We start from the raw sequence: 22,917 nt of genomic DNA, 5'->3' as shown, positions 1-22,917 counted from the left end.
AATAGTGAAAAGTAGATTGTGAATATATCTGTGAAAAAAAAATCCAGTTTGTATGCTTTATTTACATTGCATTTATAACAAATGAACCTCATAAAGTACTGAATCTCCAGTAGATTAGTGTCTTCTATACATTTTGCCTTTCTCCTATTTTAGTCATCCAGACAGAAGCTCAAAAAATTATCAGACTGTTAATAGTAGATAATGGATAGCAGAAATTAGTATTCAGAGGATGAATCACATAAAAAAAAATTATGAATTTGTTTACATAGTTCAGCTGAGAAAACCTAGAGTGTTTTTTAATTAATATACAAAGTAAAAGCTACTATCATGTCTTAAACAACCCACCAATTATCAGTGCTAACGAGTTCAAGATAGATTTATTAGTGCAGACTTTAACCTAATTAACATATCTGCACTCCCTGATGCCTACATGTTGCACAGATTTAAAAGAGGACAGAATCCAGCATTTCCTCTGGCCTGCCTGCAGGGATATTATTTTATGCAACTATTTCAAGAACACAACATATTGAAATACAGTAAAACTCCTGCTGGCAAAATTCCTTTGCATGTGAATGATTTCAAATCACTGTTGCAAAATTAGAATCAGGTAAACTTATGTAACGGAGAAAAACAAAGTCTCTTTTTGTGTATTTTGTCTGTTCTCATGCCATCAGAAATGGGATGCCAAAAGAGGTAAATCTGGAGATGTGATTTATCATATCTATGTAGTCTTACCCCTCATAAAAATATTATACTCTCTTTTGCATACATTTGCAATTTCATAATCAATTCTTTCTTCATTTCTGCAGGAAACTGTATCACTGGGTAATGGCTGGAATCGGACAACTTTTCAGAAGTCAGTTCCCATGAGCACTTACTTGGTATGCTTTGCAGTGCACCAGTTTGAGTGGGTGGAGAGAAGATCTGCTAGCGGAATACCTGTAAGTTCTATTACAGAGCAAACACAATTCAGATGACAGATATACTGTAATTTGCACTTTTATTTTTAATGAATCAGCTCTTTTTATAACATAAGCAGGATTTTTTCCTTTCCTATACTGTGTTTTAGATGGCAGATCAAACTAAGTGTTCACAATGGTCCCTCCAGTCTTCTTTACGTGCAGTATTTTTCAGTCTTTCTCCCATCTCAGTGAGGTCCCAGTTGATACCTCTCATACAGGCATACGGGGGAGGAAGGAACACGAGTGTTCCAATCTCATCCTCAACTTGAAACCCAGAGGCTAACGGAATGTAGAAACCCAAGGATGCAAGAGATACACAGAGATGCAAACACTCTGTAGTTTTTAGAAGCTTAAGAGGTATGAATACATACTGAGTGCGATGTCTGTCCTATTCACAGCAATGGTAACACAGAACTACCATGCTATGTGCAATTGCACATTGCTACAATATTCTTCGTTTTGCAACAGTAGCTAAAGGTAGCTGCCACGTAGCAAGTACAAACACATACAGAAGTGACAGTGCCTGAGTATTTGACAGGTACCCTAATGATGTATGTTTGAATCTGAATCCATAAAAGCCAAGCTCCTTGATTTAGATGCAACAGAAACAACTGCTTCAATCCAGTTCTGGCTTGGATTCAGTAAAAATCTTCTGAAGGTGCAACTGATCAGGCATAAGTAGATAAGTTTGAATCTCAAACTAACAGCATAGAAAGAATTTGCTGCTCAACCTAAGCTCCTACTTAGCCTAAAAGTAGTCTGGGATGCTCAGCCCACTGTTGTTTACTTATAGGTTTATTGTTTTTCCTCGTGAAACAGAGGGTGATGCTAGAGCTGTATGACCTGAATGCTTCCCCTTCTCTCCCCTCAACAGTGTGACATGTGCTCCTGTGGTCCAGCTGGCAGCTCTTCCCTCTTCTAACACGTGGAAGCTAGAGCATAGCCCCAGCTATGTCATTCCTCCCTTAGCAAGCAGGCTGCTTCTGAGTTTCTCTGTCCAAAGGATGGCAAATTCAGGCTGTCAATCAATATGAAAATTTGCGTTGTGTAAAGCACCAGAGTGCTGACCCAGCTTTCAGTAAAGACTTCCTAGCATAGCATTGTGCAGAGGCCTCCACCCTCAGCACCTCTGCTAGCATCATGCTGTAAACTTATTCTAATTCTTGACAACTGAACTGAAGCCAAATTATACTTAGTCAAAGAAATGGAGTCTGCCTTGAGATAGTGATGCAATATTCCTAGATACCTGCTATTTGGTTTTGCTTGCAAAATATGAGAGTTTTAGGATGTTCAGCAGCATGATTCTGTTAACAAGATGCTCTTTGGCTTGGCAGCTCCATTCACTGTCAGGAAAAGGACTTTGATTCTTTGGCCCCAATAGATATCCTCTAGAGTTTAGATATTTCAAAAACAAGAATTTTGGAGCTGTAGAACCATAGCATTATTTAGATTGGAAGAGACCCTCAAGATCAACCTGAATATACCAGGTCCCATCACTAAAGCATGCCCCTTACTGCTACATTCACATGGTTCCTAAATACCTCCAAGGATGAGGCCTCCTCTTCTTCCCTGGGCAGCCCATCCAACACTTGACCATACTCTCCCTGAAGAAAGTCTTCATAATGCCCAATATAAACTGCCCCTGGTGCACCTTGAGACCATTTCCTTGTGTCCTATTCTTCATCATCTGAAAGAAAACTGAAGAGAACTTTCGTAGAACAGTGTTGTAGGAAAAAAAAAAAAAAAAACCCACAATGCAAAAAAGAATTGTTGAAGACAAATGCTGAAGAAGGTGGAAAACTTTGCTTGCTAGATATACAAATTCACTTACTAAGTGCTCATCCATGCCACGCTCCAGATTATGGAAGATTATGGATTTGCTTAGCTGAGCAATGAGATATTCAGATCTGTTGACTGTTGGGAAGAACATTCCATAGTTTGCTATATAAACTGTTAGCAACAAATCATCTAATGGAAATTATCCATATATCCACATGATCCATATATTTCTGTCATAAACAACAGCATGTAACTCACTCACAATACATTATTTAAAAACTCTGCCATCAGCCCTGAAAATCATTTCCCTAGCAAAGACCTTAACAGAATCCATGGTGGAAAACATGCCCACAGCTGGAAACAACTCTCCTGATCTAATTATCTGTCAGGTATCAAATACCTGCTCCAGAAAATCACAGAAGAGATTACAAGAAGAGATTTGAAACTCAAAGTCAGTTCTAGTGCACACTGAAGGTTTCAGAACCCATTAATATGAATCAGCTAGTGGGCTGAAGACTGCTAAATTGGGTAAAGAGCTTACTGAAGTAGAAATTACAGATTGTAATTGCAAACTGACCCTGAGGGAAATCCCTTGGCTGGGATGGATTCCCGATTGAATTTCATAAGCTTTTTTTGGTTTCCTTTTTTTTTTTCTTTTTTTTTTTTAATTCCTTTCTTATTTCTGATCACTTTCCTATCCTTTCACTGGAGGAAGTGTAATTTCATGGTATTGAGACCAATATGTTGTCAGGCTCAAAGAAGGCTCCTAGTGTAGGGCAGCTCCTTTGCTCTGTTTGGATCCTAAATGCCTGGCTGTAAGACAGGACTGAGGAGTAAACAACCCACACAAACACAGCCAGAAGAATGTGGCCCATTTATAAGAGACACAGAGCCTACAAAAAGATGTACCAGCTATCCCAAAGCCGGAAAATTCACTCAACACCGCAGATATTCAGGGACAGGGAAGAGGACAGCCCACAGTTCCTGCAGGCACAGCGCTGCAGTTCAGCTCTAGGATTATATACCTAGGAGTACTTGGACAAAGAAATCTAGAGGGGGAAAAAAAAAAGGCTCTTCTTGAGTCCTGAAGGGAAAATTTGTCTTTCCAGCATGGAGATAATGTCTCAAAAGGCCCTTTCACACTGTAGGACTACTCATCATGGTTATGGATACTGAAAGGATTCCTGGGATCAAGGCTTCCTATTATTTGACAGTGACAGTCAAAGCAGCCTCAGACACCAAATCGAAGGGTGGAAAAGCCAGCACTCAAGACACCATTTTTTGCCCTCATCAAAGTTCAGATATGCAAAAGGAGCATGGAAATGATCCCCCATTGCACACAGAGCTAAAAGATGTGCCTTCTGAAAGGGATGAGATCTGGCCAAATTAATGAGCAGATCAGATCAAGAGGATTTCCATTAGGATACTTGTGCAGGTATCCTTCTTGAGAAAACAAGGCCTTAAAGAAGGGGAGGCTGGTAAGGCACTCGGGCCCTCACCCAAGCTTTGAGTGGGGAGATGGCCATTGCCAGCTTCTGGAAAGGGGTCTTACCAGTTTTGCAGCATGCTCAGATAACATTGACTTTGTCTCTCTTATGTATGAGATTTGAAAAAAATATATATCATTTGCCATTTAAAACAAAGTGGTATTTAATTTTTTTTGAACGTCAGGAGATAGAATTCAACATTCAGGACAGTATCTTAGAGAAAAAAATGCAGTGTTATAGGTGTGTGTGTTGAATTATTTTTCAATGCTTTCTACCTTCTGGTTCCTCTTAACTGAAGACTATTCTAATTGTCTCTCTCTATTTTACAGCTGAGAGTTTACGCCCAGCCACAGCAATTACACACGGCAGAATATGCAGCAAATGTAACAAAAATTGTGTTTGACTTCTTTGAAAAGTACTTTAATTTGAGCTACTCTCTTCCAAAACTAGGTGATTATTAGTACTTACATTTTTCATTTTGCTAATTCTCTGTCATTATGTTTCTCCTACTGTTTCCTGGGCTTTGGTGGAAAACAAAGCATGAAAGTGTTTGGTTACTACCTGCTAATATTCTTTCAGGATGTAAAATTGTACCTATGTAGTTCTTCAATATCATGGAAAGAGAGTTGGTGTCAGTAACAATTCAGTTAGCAGTTCTCACAGATGAACTGATCCTGGCACAGTTATTTTAGAGTGACTTGTGGAAAATCAGAGGAATCGTTGGTGACATCAGCAGAGGAACATCATGAGCTAAAATAAAGCCAGATTAACTTTGAGAAAAACATGTATCACTTCCATGAGGACTTCTGGAAAAAAGTCAGCCATGAGATAAGTAAAAATATAAACTGCCAGAGAGTATGTCATACTATTTACTAATCTCAAAGTGGGTATGTAACCACATCTTAGAAAGAGTAATGTAGTCCAGTGTATAATTCAAAGTTGCTACTGCTGGACTGACAAAAGACAGAGCAAAACAAGAGCAGGTAAAGTATCAGATGATGCCCATGATTACAAAATAAGCTAAAAAATAAAGTACCACTGGGCATCCTTCAACTTGGGCTATATGGACTGTGGACTTGATTTATGCAGTTTGAAGTAATAAAATCAGGAATGTAAACTAAGTTGTGAAAATGCATTGGAAACATCCCCTCCTAAAATCTCCAAAGAGGTAATTCAAACAGGTTCATAAACTTCAACATTTTTCCCTAGCCTCTTAACTACAAATAAACCCATCTAACAGTCTAACTTACATTACTTTAATGATAGATACTTACCTCCTTTCAAAACATTGGAGGAGTTTACTGGAAATATCCATTTGCATTTCAACAAAAAGTGAATTAGGAAAGCTAGAACAGTACGCTGTCATTTTGTACACTGGTCCCTATTAATAGTTGGGACTACATCTCATGCTGCATAACCAAGCTTCCATTTCCATAAATGCCTGATGATTTTGCACATGATTAGCGGTCTGTCTGCATTCCAGGGCTAGAAACACCAGGTCAGCAGTATCAGAGGACAAATGCTCTTGTAATTTTTCTCACGTCTACTTGTTGTATGTCAACTTGTATCACAATTTTTTATTCAATTCAATTACTGCATTGTTCCCTCAGTATTAGAAGTCATCCAGATCAAACCAGATGAATCACATTTGTTTCTGCAAAATGTTTGAGATATTTCTTCCTGAGTTACAGCTTCTGGCATTGCCATTCTCCTTGCAATCCTCATTTTGACACTCTGTGAAGCCCCTACCAGACTATTGCCTTTGATTCTATAATCATTTTGTCTAAATTAAAATTACTAATTTCTGTCTTCTATTAGGGTGGAGTGATGGCTGTTTGTTCTATACAGTTTAAAATCCATCTGTACTTTTTCACTCACTTGAATAGAAAGGTTGTAGTCATTATCTGCAGAAGAAAATGCCAGTCCAATTTAATTCACAATTCTCATTTAAACCTGTATTGATTACTGACCATGAAGGAGTGACCCTCACAAATCGTCAGGAGTAGAAGCAGATGTTGTTCACTGCATGGGGGATTTACTTCAGTTAACACATCAATAAATATCTTTAATACAACAGAGTGACAAACAATGACATGCCTCACTATGCCACAGTTAGTTTCAAGTGGTTTACTGCCTACAGCATATCCCCAGATAATACTATTAATTTCTGGAGCCAAAATTAAGTAAGGTATGATATGCATGCTCTCAGGAGATGGCATAGCATCCTGTCTCAAGACAGATCCTCAACTAGTGCAACTGATCATAGCTCTGTTAATCCCAACAGAACTCAGGCACTTGCTTTCTGCTTCTATAGGCCAGTCCTGTGCTTCTTAAGCAAAGATTATGGACTCAGTCCACAGCAGTAAGCCAGAACCATACGTGCAAAACATGCATAGCACTTCATAGCAAAACAGGCTATGAAAAAGAAGAAAGAAGTAGTTCAGTTGGCTTAAAAGATATAGTAGTAATCATGTTCTCTTTCTTTCTGTACAGACAAAATAGCTATTCCAGATTTTGGAACAGGTGCTATGGAGAACTGGGGACTGATCACATACAGAGAAACAAACTTACTTTATGATCCCAATGAGTCTGCCAGTTCCAATCAACAGAGAGTGGCAGCTGTGGTAACCCATGAGCTTGTTCATCAGGTATGTTTTAGGACACAGTTCATTTTTTAAAGTGTTTAAAATGTGTAGTAGTAATTTTTAAATTGGGAAAGTTGCATTAATTAATCACATCTTGGGATACTCTTTGTGTGCTCACACTTTGATTGCAAACATATTAAAAGCACTCCCTGTTAGAACTTCACACTACCAGGACTACTATACTGCCCTTGAATTTTTCTCAGGAAATTAAATGCTTGGGTCCACATAGTGAGCCAGCTTATGAAAATCTGTCTGAAATGTCTTAAATGAACTAATTTGCATGTGCAGATGTCTCTTTTGGGCAAGCAAACAGGAACAACTATACACTCTGGAGGCTGTCTGAAAACATATCTGTACAAGCACAAATCATCAAATCAAGAGGAAGAAACTAAAAATATTCTCATGGCATATGAATCATTAGCAATCTCTCCAATAACATGTAATTTTATAATAAAAAGTTTTTAACATCAGGCAAGGACTGAATTCCAACTTAAACCCCAGAATTAGGATAATTTTCATCTGGCAACAGCAAGAAATGTAAACAAATATGCTATGTGAAGATGTGAAATACAGAAATGTACATTTATACTCAGCTAAAACTACTTCTTTCAATGTTTATAATTACAGTGGTTTGGGAATATTGTGACGATGGACTGGTGGGATGACTTGTGGTTAAATGAGGGATTTGCCAGCTACTTTGAGTACCTGGGAGTAAATGTTGCAGAACCAGAATGGCAAATGGTAATTATTTCTGTCTTGTAGAGGGATGCCAGGGGTGGGGGGGGAAGCATTTTGGAAGTGCGCATGTAATGCTATAATGTGATGGAAAGCACAGCAATGATAGCAGAGTAGCAAAGTCTTAGGCTACAACAAGTGAGGATATGCTCAAATGCAGCAGACATAAAATAAATAATCTGCTTACTCTCAGGAGGCCTCCAGTAGGCAGAGATCTCCAGTAGAACACCCTTCCCTCCACTGCCAGCACTTAAATGAGATCTGGGAAGGAGTGGATTCTGGCTCCATCCCTCCTGGTTACTCAGGTGCATTGCTTGCACCTGAGCTTCCCTGGGTTGGCCCTGCCTTCCCACTAGGTGCTCAATCACTGGTTCAAGCCATAACTTAGCATTTCCGCTACAGCATAAGAATAAGGCAACAATGATGGCAACTTAAAATATATTGATTAAAAAAAAAACACAACAGCAGTGTGGTACTGTGCAATATAAAGAAAAAGTTGGATTAAACATTTCTACCTCCCTACACTATAGTCTGAAACTAATCAAAATAAACTTTGTAAAATTTTAGTCCAGTGGGAACAGTTATTCCTTCTAACAAGTGAAGTATTTAGTTATTATTTTGGCAGACGATACCTAGGTGGATTCTGTGCAAAGCCTTAGAGCTCTTGTAAGGTTGTTCAAAGATCCAGCACTGGAAGATAGAGAATCTCACTTATTTAGGTTGTTTGGCTGTAGTAACTCTTCACAACTTGAACTTCCTCTAATCTGCACAGTGTAAAGTTAGGCAGTGACAGTGAATGGCCTGTGGTGCTAGCTGCAGCAAAAACAACTCCAGTTGCTTCCAGGGCTTCCAGACAAAAAGTGTAGCCTTAAATAATCACTGTGAGGAATGATAGCAGTATGCAAGGAAAGTGAGGTTTCTGCCAAACAAATGTGATGGCACATGATAATCATTTACCCTAGTTGACCAGGAGTAATGACATTCTATATACTAGAAAATGTACAACACATACCCTGGAAGGAAATTGGATAGGTGCTGCAGAGCTTAAGCCCATCATGCAGTCTAGCGATGACTGGAGCAGGCAACACCTATCTGCTACTCCACAAATATTTCTTCTTATTTCGTCATGTGAGACTGAGGGCAAAAATCATTTTTGCACTTCTTTTGGACTTTGAAGTAGTAGATCTGTTGTTCTGCTTCCACAAGAAATAACAATTTTCATTACTGAGCCTAGAATTTAAAAGTCCTTTTCATATGTAAAAGTCATATTCATTTAAGACTGAGCACCATTTCAGCATTTTCATCCTATAAAGCATGAGGAGAGGAAAACTAAATTGAAATTTAGTCTTGTACCAATGTTAGTTAAGAAGAAGGGGATTTTGCTTGCAGATTATTTTATCTTTTAAAAAATGATAATTACCACTACAATGGAGAAACCTCCTTCCCTCTCCCCCAGCTCCATTTTAGCAAGAGGAACTCCTAATGCTTTGAGATATTGTCACACTGCTCAAATCCATAACAAAGACTTCTTTTATGCCAATTGGGGGCTTTAATATGGTATGATACACATGGGAAATGGGATTTGCAAAAGGTGATTTATCATAGTTAAGGAAAAATTGTATCCTTGTCATCTCAGAGATAAACTATGAACTTGCAAGTCCTCTTTATAGGATGTGACATTTCATTCCATTTCCAAATGCCTTCCCTTGAGAAGCTGCAGCTCAAGTTACTTATTTTGTGAAGTATACAGTCCTGCTTTGTTAATCCTCTAACACTTTCTTCCTCAGCTTGAACAGGTTTTAATTGATGATGTTCTTCCTGTAATGAAGGATGACTCTTTGCTTTCTTCCCACCCAATTGTGGTTGATGTATCAACCCCAGCTGAAATCACCTCTGTGTTTGATGGGATATCCTACAGTAAGGTAAGACATCCTCCTGCAGTGACTTTGGCTGCAAAGAAAGTGGAGGCTTAGGAGAGGAGATAAAAGTCAGAGTTCATAGCCACAGTTCCTAAGCCAGCAGGGGCTGTGTTTGCACAGAGCTTTTCTCTGGGATGTTCCCTGTTATCACGGATGATTCAATCAAAAATGATGGTGAGAGTAGTCACTGATACCAGCAGGATCTGCTACCAGTAATACTAGAGTTCAAATTAAGTTAAGCCAGTCACTAAGCAGCTCCCTCTCCCATCGCCTTATGTGTTGATGCAGGTCAGTTAAGTCAAGACACAGTCTAATACAAAGGCAGTCCATGTGTCCACTCTCTATCTTCCCTGGGGCAACTCTATTTTTAGGAAATAAGGCAGGGAATCAGACAGTTAAAATAGGAAAGTAATTTTTCATCTTGTCTTGCTCAAAGGATCTCAGGCACCCTAGAAGTCTGAACAAATATGGGCTACCTCCAGACTCTACAAGCACTGTCCCTGAACAGGAAGATGTTAAATTCACAGTTCATTGACTGCTGTGGAGTTCAACCAGTCATATCCCATACCATATTGCTTACGATGCTGATAAACATGATTGTATTGACAGCTTCCTTGTGATTATCTGTGGTTTCTATCTGATGTTTTCACTGAACATGCAAAATCCACCATTGTTAAGTCCCACTTGCTCCTCTCCAAGTTCTCATTCCAACTAGAGAAAAAGTATGTATTTCATTGATTTTAGCTTACTCGTGCTTCAGCTAAAATCTATAGCCATAGGTATTACTTTATTAGCTAGACTTGATCCATCCATTTCCATCACTTTTCTGTTTTCAACTGTTAAATCCTCTATCCAACAATACAATCAGTATATATTGCATCATAAATTCCTCACACACAAATCATAAACCATTCGAAAACCTATGTTGTATAACACTGACGTTCTTAAATCAAGCTAATGAAAATCAAGAAAACATCCAGAGTTAAATCAAATACACAGGACCAAAATGTATTTTATTGCCTAAGCAAGAGGCACATTTTTGCGCAGTCTGGAAAAAAAAAATAGAGAAAAAAAATCATAGCTTTAACTCATCTCTTGTGCCTAGATAATTGCCACTTTTTTTTTTTTTTTTTTTTTTTTTTTAAAGCTAAAAACACTTGAGGACTCATGCATTGTTTGGGAACATTCTGCTTGGGATATAATTTGGCTTGGGATATAATTTGGCTTGAATGAGAAAGTCTTCACGTAGATTTAGCTCAAATTACTGTTGGTATTTATATATAAATGCATGACAAAATTAACTTGTTTCTTTTTGGTCTTATTTTGGCTTCTCTTTAGCATTTTTCTTAGAAAAACAATCTCCTCATGATAATATCCATCAATAAGCAAATAAAGCATAATTTGGAATGTTCTGTTAGTTTTACCAGAGCAATTACAAGGCTTATACGATCCTAGAAGTCTAATGAAATGCCTCAGGGTTTGTGGAGCCATTGTAGTGTGTTCTGTAAATGAACCTCTAGCTTCTGCACGATCAGGACAGCATTATGCACTAGGAAAACCATACTAGAACAGAGATGGGTGAATGCAGAATTAATATAAATAATTGTGTTCCAGTTTAATCATCCCTCTTAATGCAGAAAGTCTTGTTAAAATAATAATGATTTTTTTTTTTAACCTTTGTAATTCAAGCATTGATTACCTTTCTAGAAAACAAATATTTAGGAGTTCTGCTGGAAATTCTCTCCTGGGAGCCCCACAGTTTCAGAACCTCCCAGCCAAAGAAGCTTAGGATTAAAAGTTCCACATTTTCTCTATACAGCTTGATAATCACTCTAACTCAATCAAAGAAATAGAGATATCATCAGATGTCAGCTACTCAAGTTAAGGTTGTTTTCTTGAATCTTCCCAAATATTTGTAATATAGAGAAGAAAACACTGGGGTTCCTATAACTAGTAATTTTATTAGCAAGGGTTTTTCCTCATATGCACTCTGTTATTAACTTCAAAGGATGGACATGAGAAAAGACTGAAAAGCAACTGTATTAAGATACGTCAACTAACTATACATTGCAATTTAAAGGAAAATAAGACTCCACTGGCCCCAAATGCTTGCACAAGTGCATAATTCTCCTCTGATTTTTATCATAAATGGGAAGGGATGGTCTGTGAGAGATTATATCACATAAGAAGTGGCTGATAGATAAAGCTGAGATACCCTCCTGCACACACAGAGCCTTATGATCAGAGTTAATCACCAATAGCCTTATGAAAGAACAGATATTCATTAGCGGCTAACTTTCATTCAACCATTTACTGAACACACTGTGTGTCAAATAAAATTAAGTTACTATATCAGAAAAAGTATCATCTACTAATCACCTTGACTTCACAACAATAGCTGGTTCTGAGACATACCTCTTCAGTTACTCTCCTTAGAAAAGTGCAGCCAAGTTTTTATTCTCAGACACATAAAGAAAGGAGACAGGATTTACCAAGAACTCATATGTAGCATTTATGTTTTCATGGGACAACTGGATTTTTAAATCATTCATAGTATTGGGCTTTCAACTGTCCTTTGATTTATTTGAGAAAATGAAAACACACTAATCCTCAAATCATATTTTGCATTTTAGATTTGTGTTGCATTGCTTCTCACTTTCCTCATTTTTTGCCTACATTGTTCTTTGACCCTCACTGTTCTCTGCTTCTTTCATCTGTATTCCCTCTGTTTCTTTCTTCTTTCGAGGTCCTAGTTATTTCTGTGACACCAAAGTCAGTCACTTCTCTGATCCTAGTTCTACCCTGCTTCAGAAACTAAAGCTTTTACATCAGTGATCTGCAAAATTCATTCTGAATATGGAGCTGACATCCACACTATGTGATATCCCCAGACTTGCAGTGTGTTAGTTCCCTACCAGCTGGGCATTCAGTAGAACTCACTTCCTTATTCATGCTGTTGGGCTGGATGGGACTGGCTCCTATTTGAAGTGCAACAGGGAGCCCTAGTTGTACTAACAGGCAGTGTGGTGGGATAGTCACCCCCAGCAGCAGGCATCTGACCACTGAAAAGATCAACTCTGACACGCAGAATCAGTTTTGTGCAGGCAGTGCTGCAAAGGAATGAGATAAAACACACCCTTTGTCAGACGGATAGTTTCTACTTTTGCTTTATAAAATATTCATTCATATGTTGCTTTTCAGGTGAATGTAAATGCAATGTTAAAGCAGTGTGGAATGACCTTCTTCCCTTTCCCCTCAGGGTGCATCAATTCTCAGGATGCTACAAGACTGGATTACACCAGAACTCTTCCAGAAAGGGTGTCAGGTATGATGGCACCAAAACGTGCCAGGAAAGCAGCCCTTCCTCATGGGGCAGTAGCAAAGCCATTATTCAAAAAGTGAATATGAAAAATTCTGCTATTAGTGGGAGAAACATTCAGCTTATTTCAGTGCTGAGTGGACAATGTCAAGGTAAAGCTCCACTCTCCTACAAAATAGGAATGCAAACTGCAGGAAGATTTGATAGTCTGCCAATAAGAACCAAAATTTATGACAGCTGATAGTAGAGGAACTTCTTAAACTGTTGGGTTGATCCTATTGTCAGCTAGAATTCCTGCATTCAGCTGTAAAGCATGTCTGCAGCTTTATGTGACTAGCCAACCCCAGCCACCTTTGCAATAAAACTCTTACAGATGTAAGCTGCTCCACGTTCCAAGACTTGATGCTGTAGCACCCAGCCCAAGGGAGCAGAAGCAACTGGGAGTAGAAAAGGAAGACGTTGTCCAGTTCATAGTTTTCTCTCTTGCAGGAAAAAAATGTGGTGCTACTAAACTACAGAAATTGAAAATAGCATAGAGGAGACCATCCAGAAATAAGGTTATCTGCTCTTTCCACTGAATCAACATTTGATGTCTCTGGAAAGTTACAGTGCAGATTTACCAATTATGCTTTTAGTTCTTCCCCTTCTGGAAAGCACATTTATGAGCAGCTACAGGAAAGTTGTATCTTCCTTGTTTTTTCCTTTCATACATTCAGTCAGGACAGTCCTATGATATAGGAAAACCACCTTGTCCACAAAAGATAAAAGCTTCTTTACTCAGATTCCAAAACACAAAAATAGGTAGCTGCAGCTAACAACGAGACAAACAGCACCATCTACTGACTAAACCTCATGAGATCCAGTTGACAGGGTAGGAAAGCACGCATTAAACTGACAGAAAGGGCACAAGATAGGAACAGTGTTTAAAGCTGGCAGATACAACATTATTTCTTATAATGCTATATTTTTTTTATTCCATTTTCACCACAGCTTAGAGGTGACCAGATTTCTCTGCTTCCACACCTAGTGAAATCTCCTGAAATAGCTTCCCCATTATAACAACCTCTTTCGTTATACAGAAAATTGCAGCAGAGCATGTTGCTATCTATTCAAATGAAATACAAACAACACACAAAAAGTGCTGATTTTCATCATTATGGGATACATAAAAAGGAAGTTTATCAAATGAATATGAATCCATTTAATCGTGGTAATACAAGATGGATGTATCAAGCAGCTTTATGCTCTGACAGAAACATCTCTTCAATGAACAACTTTATCTTCCCTAATGTTATTTTTGACTTTGCTGGTTTTCTCCTTGTGATGGATATACTTAAAAAAATTTTTCATAAGATGTGAAGTTCTTGTTTGGAAAATATGTGTAGATATATATGCAGGAGTGTGTATATAGATAAATAAATCATAATGTATTATGAGTGATTTAAAGTATTTCAATATTTTCCCACCTACAACATTATCACTAGAAAATGCTTCTTTTTATTTAACAGACTTTTCAGTATTTCTGAGGAACTTTTCCATACTTTCACTTTAGGCAAAGCTAGAAGCAACTGTTTGCCTCCTGTACTCCTGAAATTAAGGCAACACATCTCCTTTTTTAGAACAAACTAAAACATTCCACGGATATTGTACAGGAACTCTGTTGTAGTGAATGATGCCTGTAAAGATGGAGAAATAAACCACTGTACAAATAGCTCAAGGTCTCTCCAGGTTCAGTAAAATGTCACCCACAGATACTCCATGCAACCGATCCTATTTGAATACATGTACTGTTGTCACAGGAGACAAAGAAAGAACTGATAGTATTTTTACAGTCTTCTACCTCCCTTTAGGCATATTTGAAGAACCACCATTTCCAGAATGCCAAGACACAACATTTCTGGGAAGCTCTAGAAATGGTATGTATCCAAACTCTCACTTATACAAGTTTCAGGTCTCACTCTACTGATTTCAATTTCCTAAACATTTTATATTCTGATTGTTCTGTCAATGAGAGATCATAAGCTAGGCAGCCTCCCAGCATATTACAGCATAACTTATTTCTAGGAACTTTATATTATTTCTTTATTTTTGGCACAAGAGTGTGGGGAGTGGAATAAGAAAAAAAGAAAAGAGGTCTTGTTAACAAACAGCCTGCTTCTGAAACATCCCTCCTGCATTTCAAACTCATTTGATGGTGAAAACACTCCTCATTCACCACACACACACAGCAACCTCAGTCATCTCTAACCAGATTCATGTGTTTGAAAGCTCTCAATACTGTAAATCATCAACTAATTTTGGTGCTTGTCTCCATCTCTATTTTCCAATTCTCAGCAGGCTTGTTCTGTGCCACACCACTTTCTGATCTTTCCCTTTCTTTACTGCTGACCTGTTTCTTTCTATCTCATTATCCCCTAGAAGCCTACCTACATAACCAGGTTCTTCCCTAATGCTATCTCCTTTCCTTTCCTTCCTTCAGGGTGGATACACATCCAACCCAAGTTGCACTTGTGTCCCCTTTCTAATTCCCTTTTTCTTCTTGATCTCATGCTTCTTCCTACTCAACTACACGCTCTCTCTGATTTTCTGCATCTTCACATCACCAAGCTTATCTAAAAAAGGATGCAGAGCATAATCCTTTCCTCACACTCAGCAGTCTGAGGAGGCAGAAACAACTTTCTCCAGCTCTAGCCTTTTGAATAGAAGTTCTTGGTCCACAGAACAGACTAATCTTACATTAGTTTAGCTGCTGGTGATAACAGCAGCTGCCCATTCACACTTGAAACAAAGCACACTGCAATGCAACTTCTAGCTTTAAGAAGTCTTTTTATGTCCTTCCTATCCTGTTCTATTACTTTAAAAAAAAAAGAGAGAGAGCAGCTTATAAGGCCTCCCCCCCAAAGAGACCTCAGTATTTCTTGCCCATGTTACCAGCCAGTCTCCTTCCTACATACTTCTCATTTCTTCTGTCTGAGCTCAAGTTTCTAGATAATTCTTTCTATTAGAGATTGTTTTTTGTTGTTGTTTTTCTTTTTCTCTTTGGCCTGAGTTTGCTTTTTGCCCTGCAACCTTCTCCTATCATTCACAGGCAAGTAATAAACCTGTGAGCGAAGTCATGGACACGTGGACAAGGCAGATGGGCTACCCTGTTTTGGAGATGGGAAGTAATTCAGTACTCATACAGAAACGTTTTCTCTTGGATCCCAATGCAGATGCTTCGTATCCTCCTTCTGACCTCGGGTAAGACCCTACTGTAAATACCTGTCCAAAATACCCTCTTATATACAAATAGGCAGCACTACGCTCCTTCTTGGCAAATTTAGTGCTTTTTTTTCTTTCTTTTTTTTAATAGCAGAGACAAGCCACTTAGTATCTGGATGCAGGGTTTTGATTTAAGCAGTGAAAACTATTAAGTCTTGTATATGCTTTATCCTCTGAAAATTTCAGGTCTGGTATCCTGATCTGCCTGCTTGTTTCAAGCTTGTTTGGCTTGAAAGAGTCCTCCCCTGAATGCTGATACTCAAAAGAAAAAGAAGTTTGAAATCCTGTGCTCTTAAAATAGTGCTACTGGGCAAATATGTAACTGCAGCATAGCACATCAGGAACGCACATAGCACACCCCTCAACATGTGGGAGAACACAGCTATTATATCTGATGCTTGGAAAAAGCATTTCCATGTGCAATCCCAAGACTATATAATGAAAACTAAATAAAATCCCTCCCCTATTAAATGCATTTCCAAGCCATTTTAAAAAAACAATCTTTTACATGCTTTCTCTTGAGGAAACTCAATACTGAGGCTTCTGGTCGAACAATAACCTCTCTAAATTCTATTGCAATAAGCTACATAAGAGGACTCGTAAAAACTCAACGAGTATAAGTCCCTTTCAATATATATATATATATATATTTTTAGAAGATACAAAAGAATAGCTGATGTTTCTTCATGGAGACAACAGGGCATACAATTACCTTCATTTTGGTATTTCCTGAAAATTAACGACTGATCATTTAATACACAGTTGTAAACAAGTTTTCCTGTTATAGCACTTGTCACCAAGGTGTTTATATAAAAGAAAAATCTCCCTGGGTTGGACTGTAATATGCTAACATGGATGCTAACAGCAGATGACTACCCAAAAGGGCTTAATAATTTTAGCAGCACTATGTAGGTGGTTGTACAAGTATGCTCTCAACATGCTCTGCCATCCTCTTCCCCTGACTGCCCCTTCACAGTCTTGGTCAGGCTGTGCTGTGGCTCTCTTACAGACCTAGTGTCTAACCTTCAAACTATTCTTAACGCATTTGGACATGGGGCACAGCCCAGACTGAGAAGCCACTGTAGCTACTCACGGATGTGAAGAGTAAGAAGTAAGGTCACATTTGGTATTTCAGTTTTCTCTTCTGTAAAAAAAGGTTTAATAACACTTAACCACTTGTTAATAACACTTAGCCACTTGTTTCAAGTGAGCACTGTGAAGATTAACTGGTGTCTGCGCGGAGCCCTGGACATATTAACACTGACATGAGTCATCCATGTACAATCATCTTTTACTAAATTAATTGCTGTGCTCCTTGTTAGATTATTATGTGACATGACATGAAGATGCTACTTAAAAGAGCTGAACGTTCCAGTGTTATGATAATAAGCTACACAGCATAGCACACCAGAAATTCATCTGCACAATCTCTGATTATGGGTAATTACCCTCTCCAGCATAGTCACCAAGAGGGGAAGGCTGTATTCAGAAAGATATGGCCTTAACACTTATACTGATTTCCTTTAAAAAATAAAAAAAAGAGGATTCTCTGTAGGCACATAATCAACAAAGTACCGTAGTAACTTAGACTAACACATCAACATTGGATTCTGGGCAAAACCATACTCTATTCCCTTTCTCAGCCCACCAGATGCATTTTGAGAACTTTCTATAAATACAAAATATAAGAGAAGCTATTTTCATTCTCCATCTCTAGAACATGAACGCACTCAGACATTTAACGCTTTTTATTTTGCTTTTCAGGGAATATAACTGCCCCAATCATACCACAGCAATGTCTGACATTTTGTTCTCTGAATAGAGTATCACAGTACAGAAATGTCTTTATAACATAGACAACAGCTATTGGTAAAATGCCAGAGAGGGTGAGTTATGAGGGATATTTGGTAGATGAATACATGCACAAACACACAGTTGCTTCATAAAACATGATGTACACATTTAGCCCAATAAAAGCATACACTGGAGTCTTATTTTTAGTATTTGATTTCAAATATAATCTGATTCTCTTTCCCTTTAAATAATTTCAGTTACAAATGGAATATACCAGTGAAATGGGGACTGGGAAATTCAACAAATTACACAGTCTACAACACCTCTGATTCTGCAGGTAAACTTCCTCGACTCTTTCATGAGTAATAAATAGACAAAGATTTTCAGTATCCTTCTTCAGTCTAATCACAGAGGTCTCCATTTTAAATTTAACAAACCAGCTGTCCCAATGTAACTCACCATTTTAACACAAGTGTCGATATCCAGTTCATAATGCCCATACTAACTAATGTTTACTCAAAGCCATTTAAAAAAATAAAAATAAAAATAAAAAATTGAGGCTTAGATCTTATTTTGATATTCATTAAAATCAAATATTACTTTGGGAATCAAGGTGTCTCCAGTGAGTTCTGGATGCACCAACTAATCACTGTTTGTTTTTCAGGAATTACAATAACATCACCTGCTAATCCCTTTCTGAACATTAATCCAGACCACATTGGATTCTATCGTGTCAATTATGATAGCCAAAATTGGGACACATTAGCAGATCTTCTGGTCAACAACCATGAAGTGAGTGTCACAGTATTAATCTACCTGGTTATCTCTAACAGATGTTTATAAAGGCAGGTTGTTTGGTGGGTTTTTTGTTTGTTTGTTTTTTGTTTTTTGTTTTTTGCTTTTTTTTTTCCTGCAAATAATCCATGTATTCTTGATGACTCCCATCCTCTTTTTGTACAGACTTTTTCAGTTGCTGACCGTGCTGGGATTTTGGATGACGCCTTTTCCTTAGCAAGGTAAACTAATTCCCTGCAGAGTTCAACAGAAGTTTTTCACTTTCCATTTTCTATTAACTAGAATTGACTCCAGTGACCAAAAGAAAATTTCTGAATTTGTCTTGTTTTTCACCTTATGTTGCCCTTTCAAAGGAGCAAATAAGAGTATGTATTGGTAACTTGAAGTATCAACATAGTCAAGAGAAATGCTCCCCCTCTGCTTGGTGGAGGAAAAAAAACCTCTTTAGTTGCAGAGGTTTTAGAAAGGGGTACTTTTATCACGTAGGAACCAATGATAGAAGTACTTCAGAAGAAGTTATGCATTAAGAAAATGAGAGGTAATGCCTACAATGCCTACAGCATGGCATTAGGAAGTTACCACCACCTCAGCTATCTTCCTTAGAAATGTGTTTGGAAACTCCTAGCTCTTGTACCCAGACTCACTGATGTAGTTAACCTTAGGTGAGCTCGGTAACGACCCCTAAGTCTGAAGCTTCTCAATGCTTCAGGACGTCTACAGAACTAGCTGTTTCTTTTGTATGACTGGAGTTAGAGTAGTCAGTTCTGGGAGCTCTGGGCCCCTGCATAATATGGGCAACTTCCTCATTACAGCAAGAGCTCCTGCAATTAGACATTGACCAAAAGTGATTTTCAGTGGTGTCTTTGGAAAACACCTCCCAGATTCCATTCCAGACTATTTTTCACCTCCTAAAATTTATTATTTCAGACCTTCTAAAGTGAGTAGTGTTCCAGTACCTTTAAAGAAGCAAGTTCTCCAAATCCATCAAAATAACAGAAGTTCTGTTTTCTCCCTTTTCAGAGCTGGACTTGTGAATTACTCTGTTCCCCTGGAGCTCACAAAATACCTAATAAATGAAACAGATTATTTGCCTTGGCACAGAGCTATATCAGCTGTGACTTACATCGCAGACATGCTTGAAGACGATACGGATCTCTACCCCCGGTTACAGGTGATGAAGCAAAAATATATTCCTGCATCCTGGGATTAATGCATCTGACAGTTGAGAATCTGTAACGGCAATAATATTGAAGTTCGATTGATTTTCAGTGTTGCTGTCAGTGTTGCTGAGCTATCAGTAATTAGTTTTTGTTACTGTACTCTTAAATAAATGCTGAAAACTGCTTAACACTGATTTCTGAATTACCTGAACTGCCAGTTCAGGTCTATGCATTTGGAGGAAATAAATTATGCCTGCTTATTCTTATAATCAATCACCATAAGTCACTGTACAGAAACTTGTTTGTTAAGGCTGTCCTGCATACAACAAATAAGTATGTACAGGGCAGCAAGAGCTCTGACACCCGTCCTCAGCACGAAGGATGACTGTATCTCAACATGGCAGTCAGAAGATTTGACAGTTGACCTGAAGCTGAACATGATGTAATGGTCACTAAAATAATTACGTCCTCAAGTCAAGATTACCCTTGGGAAAAAGTTATGGCAGTGTGCCATTGCTATACCCTGGCTTTCATTTTGGGGCAAAGACAAAGCTGGAGAGAAGCAGGCTGACTTTTGTTCTACCTGCATATCAGTGTTGCAAGAAAAAATGCATGAACGTGTTCAGATTTGACATGTCATGGTGAGCTGAAAAGATCATGTGTGTGTTTGTATCCCTTTTCATTTAAGATATGGTAGTTCTTGGAAAATGAAAGGGAATAAATTATAAATATAAATATACTGCCATTTAATGAAACCTATGCAAATAACCATCTCTTTTTTTCTACCTCAGGAATATTTTCGCTATCTGGTAAAACCCATTGTGAATAAACTGAACTGGAGTGATTCTGGAAGCCATTTGGACAGGTTGAACAATATTTTTACTTTTTTTAATCATATTATTGATGGATTCAAGGAGTGCTAAGCAGAAGGGAAATCTTTCTATCTCTTCCCCTCTCTTTTAAAGGCTACTTCGTGCATCTGTTCTTGACTTTGCATGCAGTATGAATGATGCAGAATCTCTTAACAGTGCTTCTCAACAATTTGAGCAATGGCTACAAGGACAAACGTGAGTTCTCATGGGTCCTGGCAAAGGACACTGCCTGTGACTTGGTCACAAATCTCCAGCAGGAAAAGAGGGAAGAATATTAAAATACTTTTTTTGTTATTCTAGCATTGCTGTAAATCTCAGACTCCTGGTATACCGCTATGGGATGCAGAATTCAGGCAATGAGTCATCATGGAATTACATGTTCAAGACATACCAGGAAACTTTGTTAGCACAAGAAAAAGAAAAACTCCTGTATGGCCTGGCATCAGTGATGAACATCACCCTATTGGACAGGTGATTTCAATGCACAAGGATCATTCTTTCCCTAGAGCTGAACTATTCACTGTTTTCTCTTTCATTTCTCCTCTTTGCTGTGCATTTTTGTCAGATTACAGCCTGCAGAACGCAACACATTCTCAAGAATCATTATTTAACACCCAGCTCTGAGACTGCATTATAGTAAAAAAATCCTTGATACATTAGTGAACAGATATTGTACACATGGTAGTTTCTGCAAAAGATCAACAGCCTTCAGCTTTTCCAACAATGCCCTGTGTAATTTTAGCTACCTAATAGTGAGGCATCAGGAGAAGATTCTTCTTCTACATTTCCTCTATAATCAGAAAAGAAAGACATGACTTCCAGAGCACTGTTCATCCCAGACCAGGAACAGGAACCCATCAATGGGAAAAATTGCATTCAGCAGTCAGGAATCTGGATACTGTACTGTTCTGTGCAGCTGTCAGACCAGGTGAGCATCTCCCCAGGCTGCCACTCTGCCGGGATGCAGCAGTTCCTTTAAGTGTATCTCACACTTTGGCATGTGGCTGTACCATAGAGCAGAGCTGCTGGCAAATGTCCTCACTGGAGCCATTTACCTCCTTGTTGGAGCCTTGTTTAAATATCACAAAATGGAACGGTCTGCTTGAAGGAGTTCCAAGTCCAGACAAGATGGAATAAGGAAATATAGGAGATACGGGAAGAGTAAATATAAAAGATAATTAGAATAGTGGTAGTAGGCAACTCTATTCATAATTTTTGTAGCCATAACAGCCATAACCTAAAGCCATTTGATAACTAATCACTATCAGGATGAGGACATAAATTAATAATCTAGATCAACCTAAATTTGCAGAAAATAAAGAATTACTTCTAAATTAGGGAGAATGTATCTATTAATTTACTATTAAAACAATTAAGGAGGGAAAAAGAGCAAACAAGTTGAGAAAATTGTTACTGTCACTAGCATATAGGAAAGAAAGAGCCTTAATCCCTGCACATGACAGCCGAAGGGTGATCTTCTACAGCTGCTGCTGTGAAGCTAAGACCATGCTCCTCATTGCCCTGCACACGTGCATGATAAGTGTCCCCCCCCTCTGCCAGTCAAAATCATTTCTGCTGTGAGTGGGAGAATAACTGAAGCACATGCAGACATGCTGTGCCCAAATTAATTCATTTGTGTGAATAAGGATTTCAGGAACAGAGCAACAGCCCAGATTTCAGCATAAGCATGTGTCATCATGGCCCTTTAAGATCTTTATAGCCTGGACCACTACTTCCTGATGTTTAGATGGGTTGCTGACTGCTCCAACTTTGTTTTCACTGCATGATTAAAATATTGAAATACTACTGTCTTTTAGGTATTTCGAAGAAACTTGGCATGCATAAGCTCTGCTTCTTTTCTCAAGAGATGTCTAATTATTCAGGTTTCTATTATCTCTTGATACAGTTTTCAACAGATAGATTCTTATGGGATTTCTCTTAGGTATCTGAAATACGTCTACAACTCCAGCCTCATCAAAAGCCAAGATGTGTTCACAGTTGTGAGATACATTTCCTATAACACCTATGGAAAAACAATGGCCTGGGACTGGATTCGTCTTAACTGGGAATACTTAGTTGACAGGTATGCTAAGGATCTCATTTGGAATTTCAGATCTACATCCACCTGTGTATTCTCATATGTTCTTTACATTTTCACTACATAGCTATAATCATTACTTTTTTTTTTT

The 22,917-nt window shown here is 38.2% G+C and overlaps 1 protein-coding gene and 1 long non-coding RNA gene across 2 annotated transcripts in view; one reads left to right on the top strand and one right to left on the bottom strand.

The window, feature by feature from the left end:
- ENPEP (glutamyl aminopeptidase) overlaps positions 1-22,917 on the top strand; it is a 32,410-nt gene that overhangs the window by 7,306 nt on the left and 2,187 nt on the right. Inside the window, exons 3-18 of the mRNA XM_003205732.4 lie at positions 810-941; positions 4,558-4,678; positions 6,722-6,876; positions 7,501-7,614; positions 9,396-9,530; positions 12,787-12,852; positions 14,697-14,762; positions 15,935-16,086; positions 18,159-18,238; positions 18,566-18,693; positions 18,862-18,917; positions 19,717-19,867; positions 20,648-20,721; positions 20,822-20,923; positions 21,029-21,199; positions 22,671-22,811. Of these exons, the coding sequence (XP_003205780.1) occupies positions 810-941; positions 4,558-4,678; positions 6,722-6,876; positions 7,501-7,614; positions 9,396-9,530; positions 12,787-12,852; positions 14,697-14,762; positions 15,935-16,086; positions 18,159-18,238; positions 18,566-18,693; positions 18,862-18,917; positions 19,717-19,867; positions 20,648-20,721; positions 20,822-20,923; positions 21,029-21,199; positions 22,671-22,811 (1,844 nt within the window). The remainder of the gene's footprint in view (positions 1-809; positions 942-4,557; positions 4,679-6,721; positions 6,877-7,500; positions 7,615-9,395; positions 9,531-12,786; positions 12,853-14,696; positions 14,763-15,934; positions 16,087-18,158; positions 18,239-18,565; positions 18,694-18,861; positions 18,918-19,716; positions 19,868-20,647; positions 20,722-20,821; positions 20,924-21,028; positions 21,200-22,670; positions 22,812-22,917) is intronic.
- LOC104910722 overlaps positions 21,741-22,917 on the bottom strand; it is an 8,823-nt gene continuing 7,646 nt past the window's right edge. The window contains exon 4 of the long non-coding RNA XR_002114346.2: positions 21,741-21,826. This is a non-coding gene — a long non-coding RNA (uncharacterized LOC104910722). The remainder of the gene's footprint in view (positions 21,827-22,917) is intronic.

This window comes from Meleagris gallopavo, chromosome 4 (assembly GCF_000146605.3).
Source record: "Meleagris gallopavo isolate NT-WF06-2002-E0010 breed Aviagen turkey brand Nicholas breeding stock chromosome 4, Turkey_5.1, whole genome shotgun sequence".
Lineage (NCBI taxonomy): Eukaryota > Metazoa > Chordata > Aves > Galliformes > Phasianidae > Meleagris > Meleagris gallopavo.
Note: the sequence above shows the minus strand (reverse complement) of the source record. Positions and strands in the feature narration are given on the sequence as shown.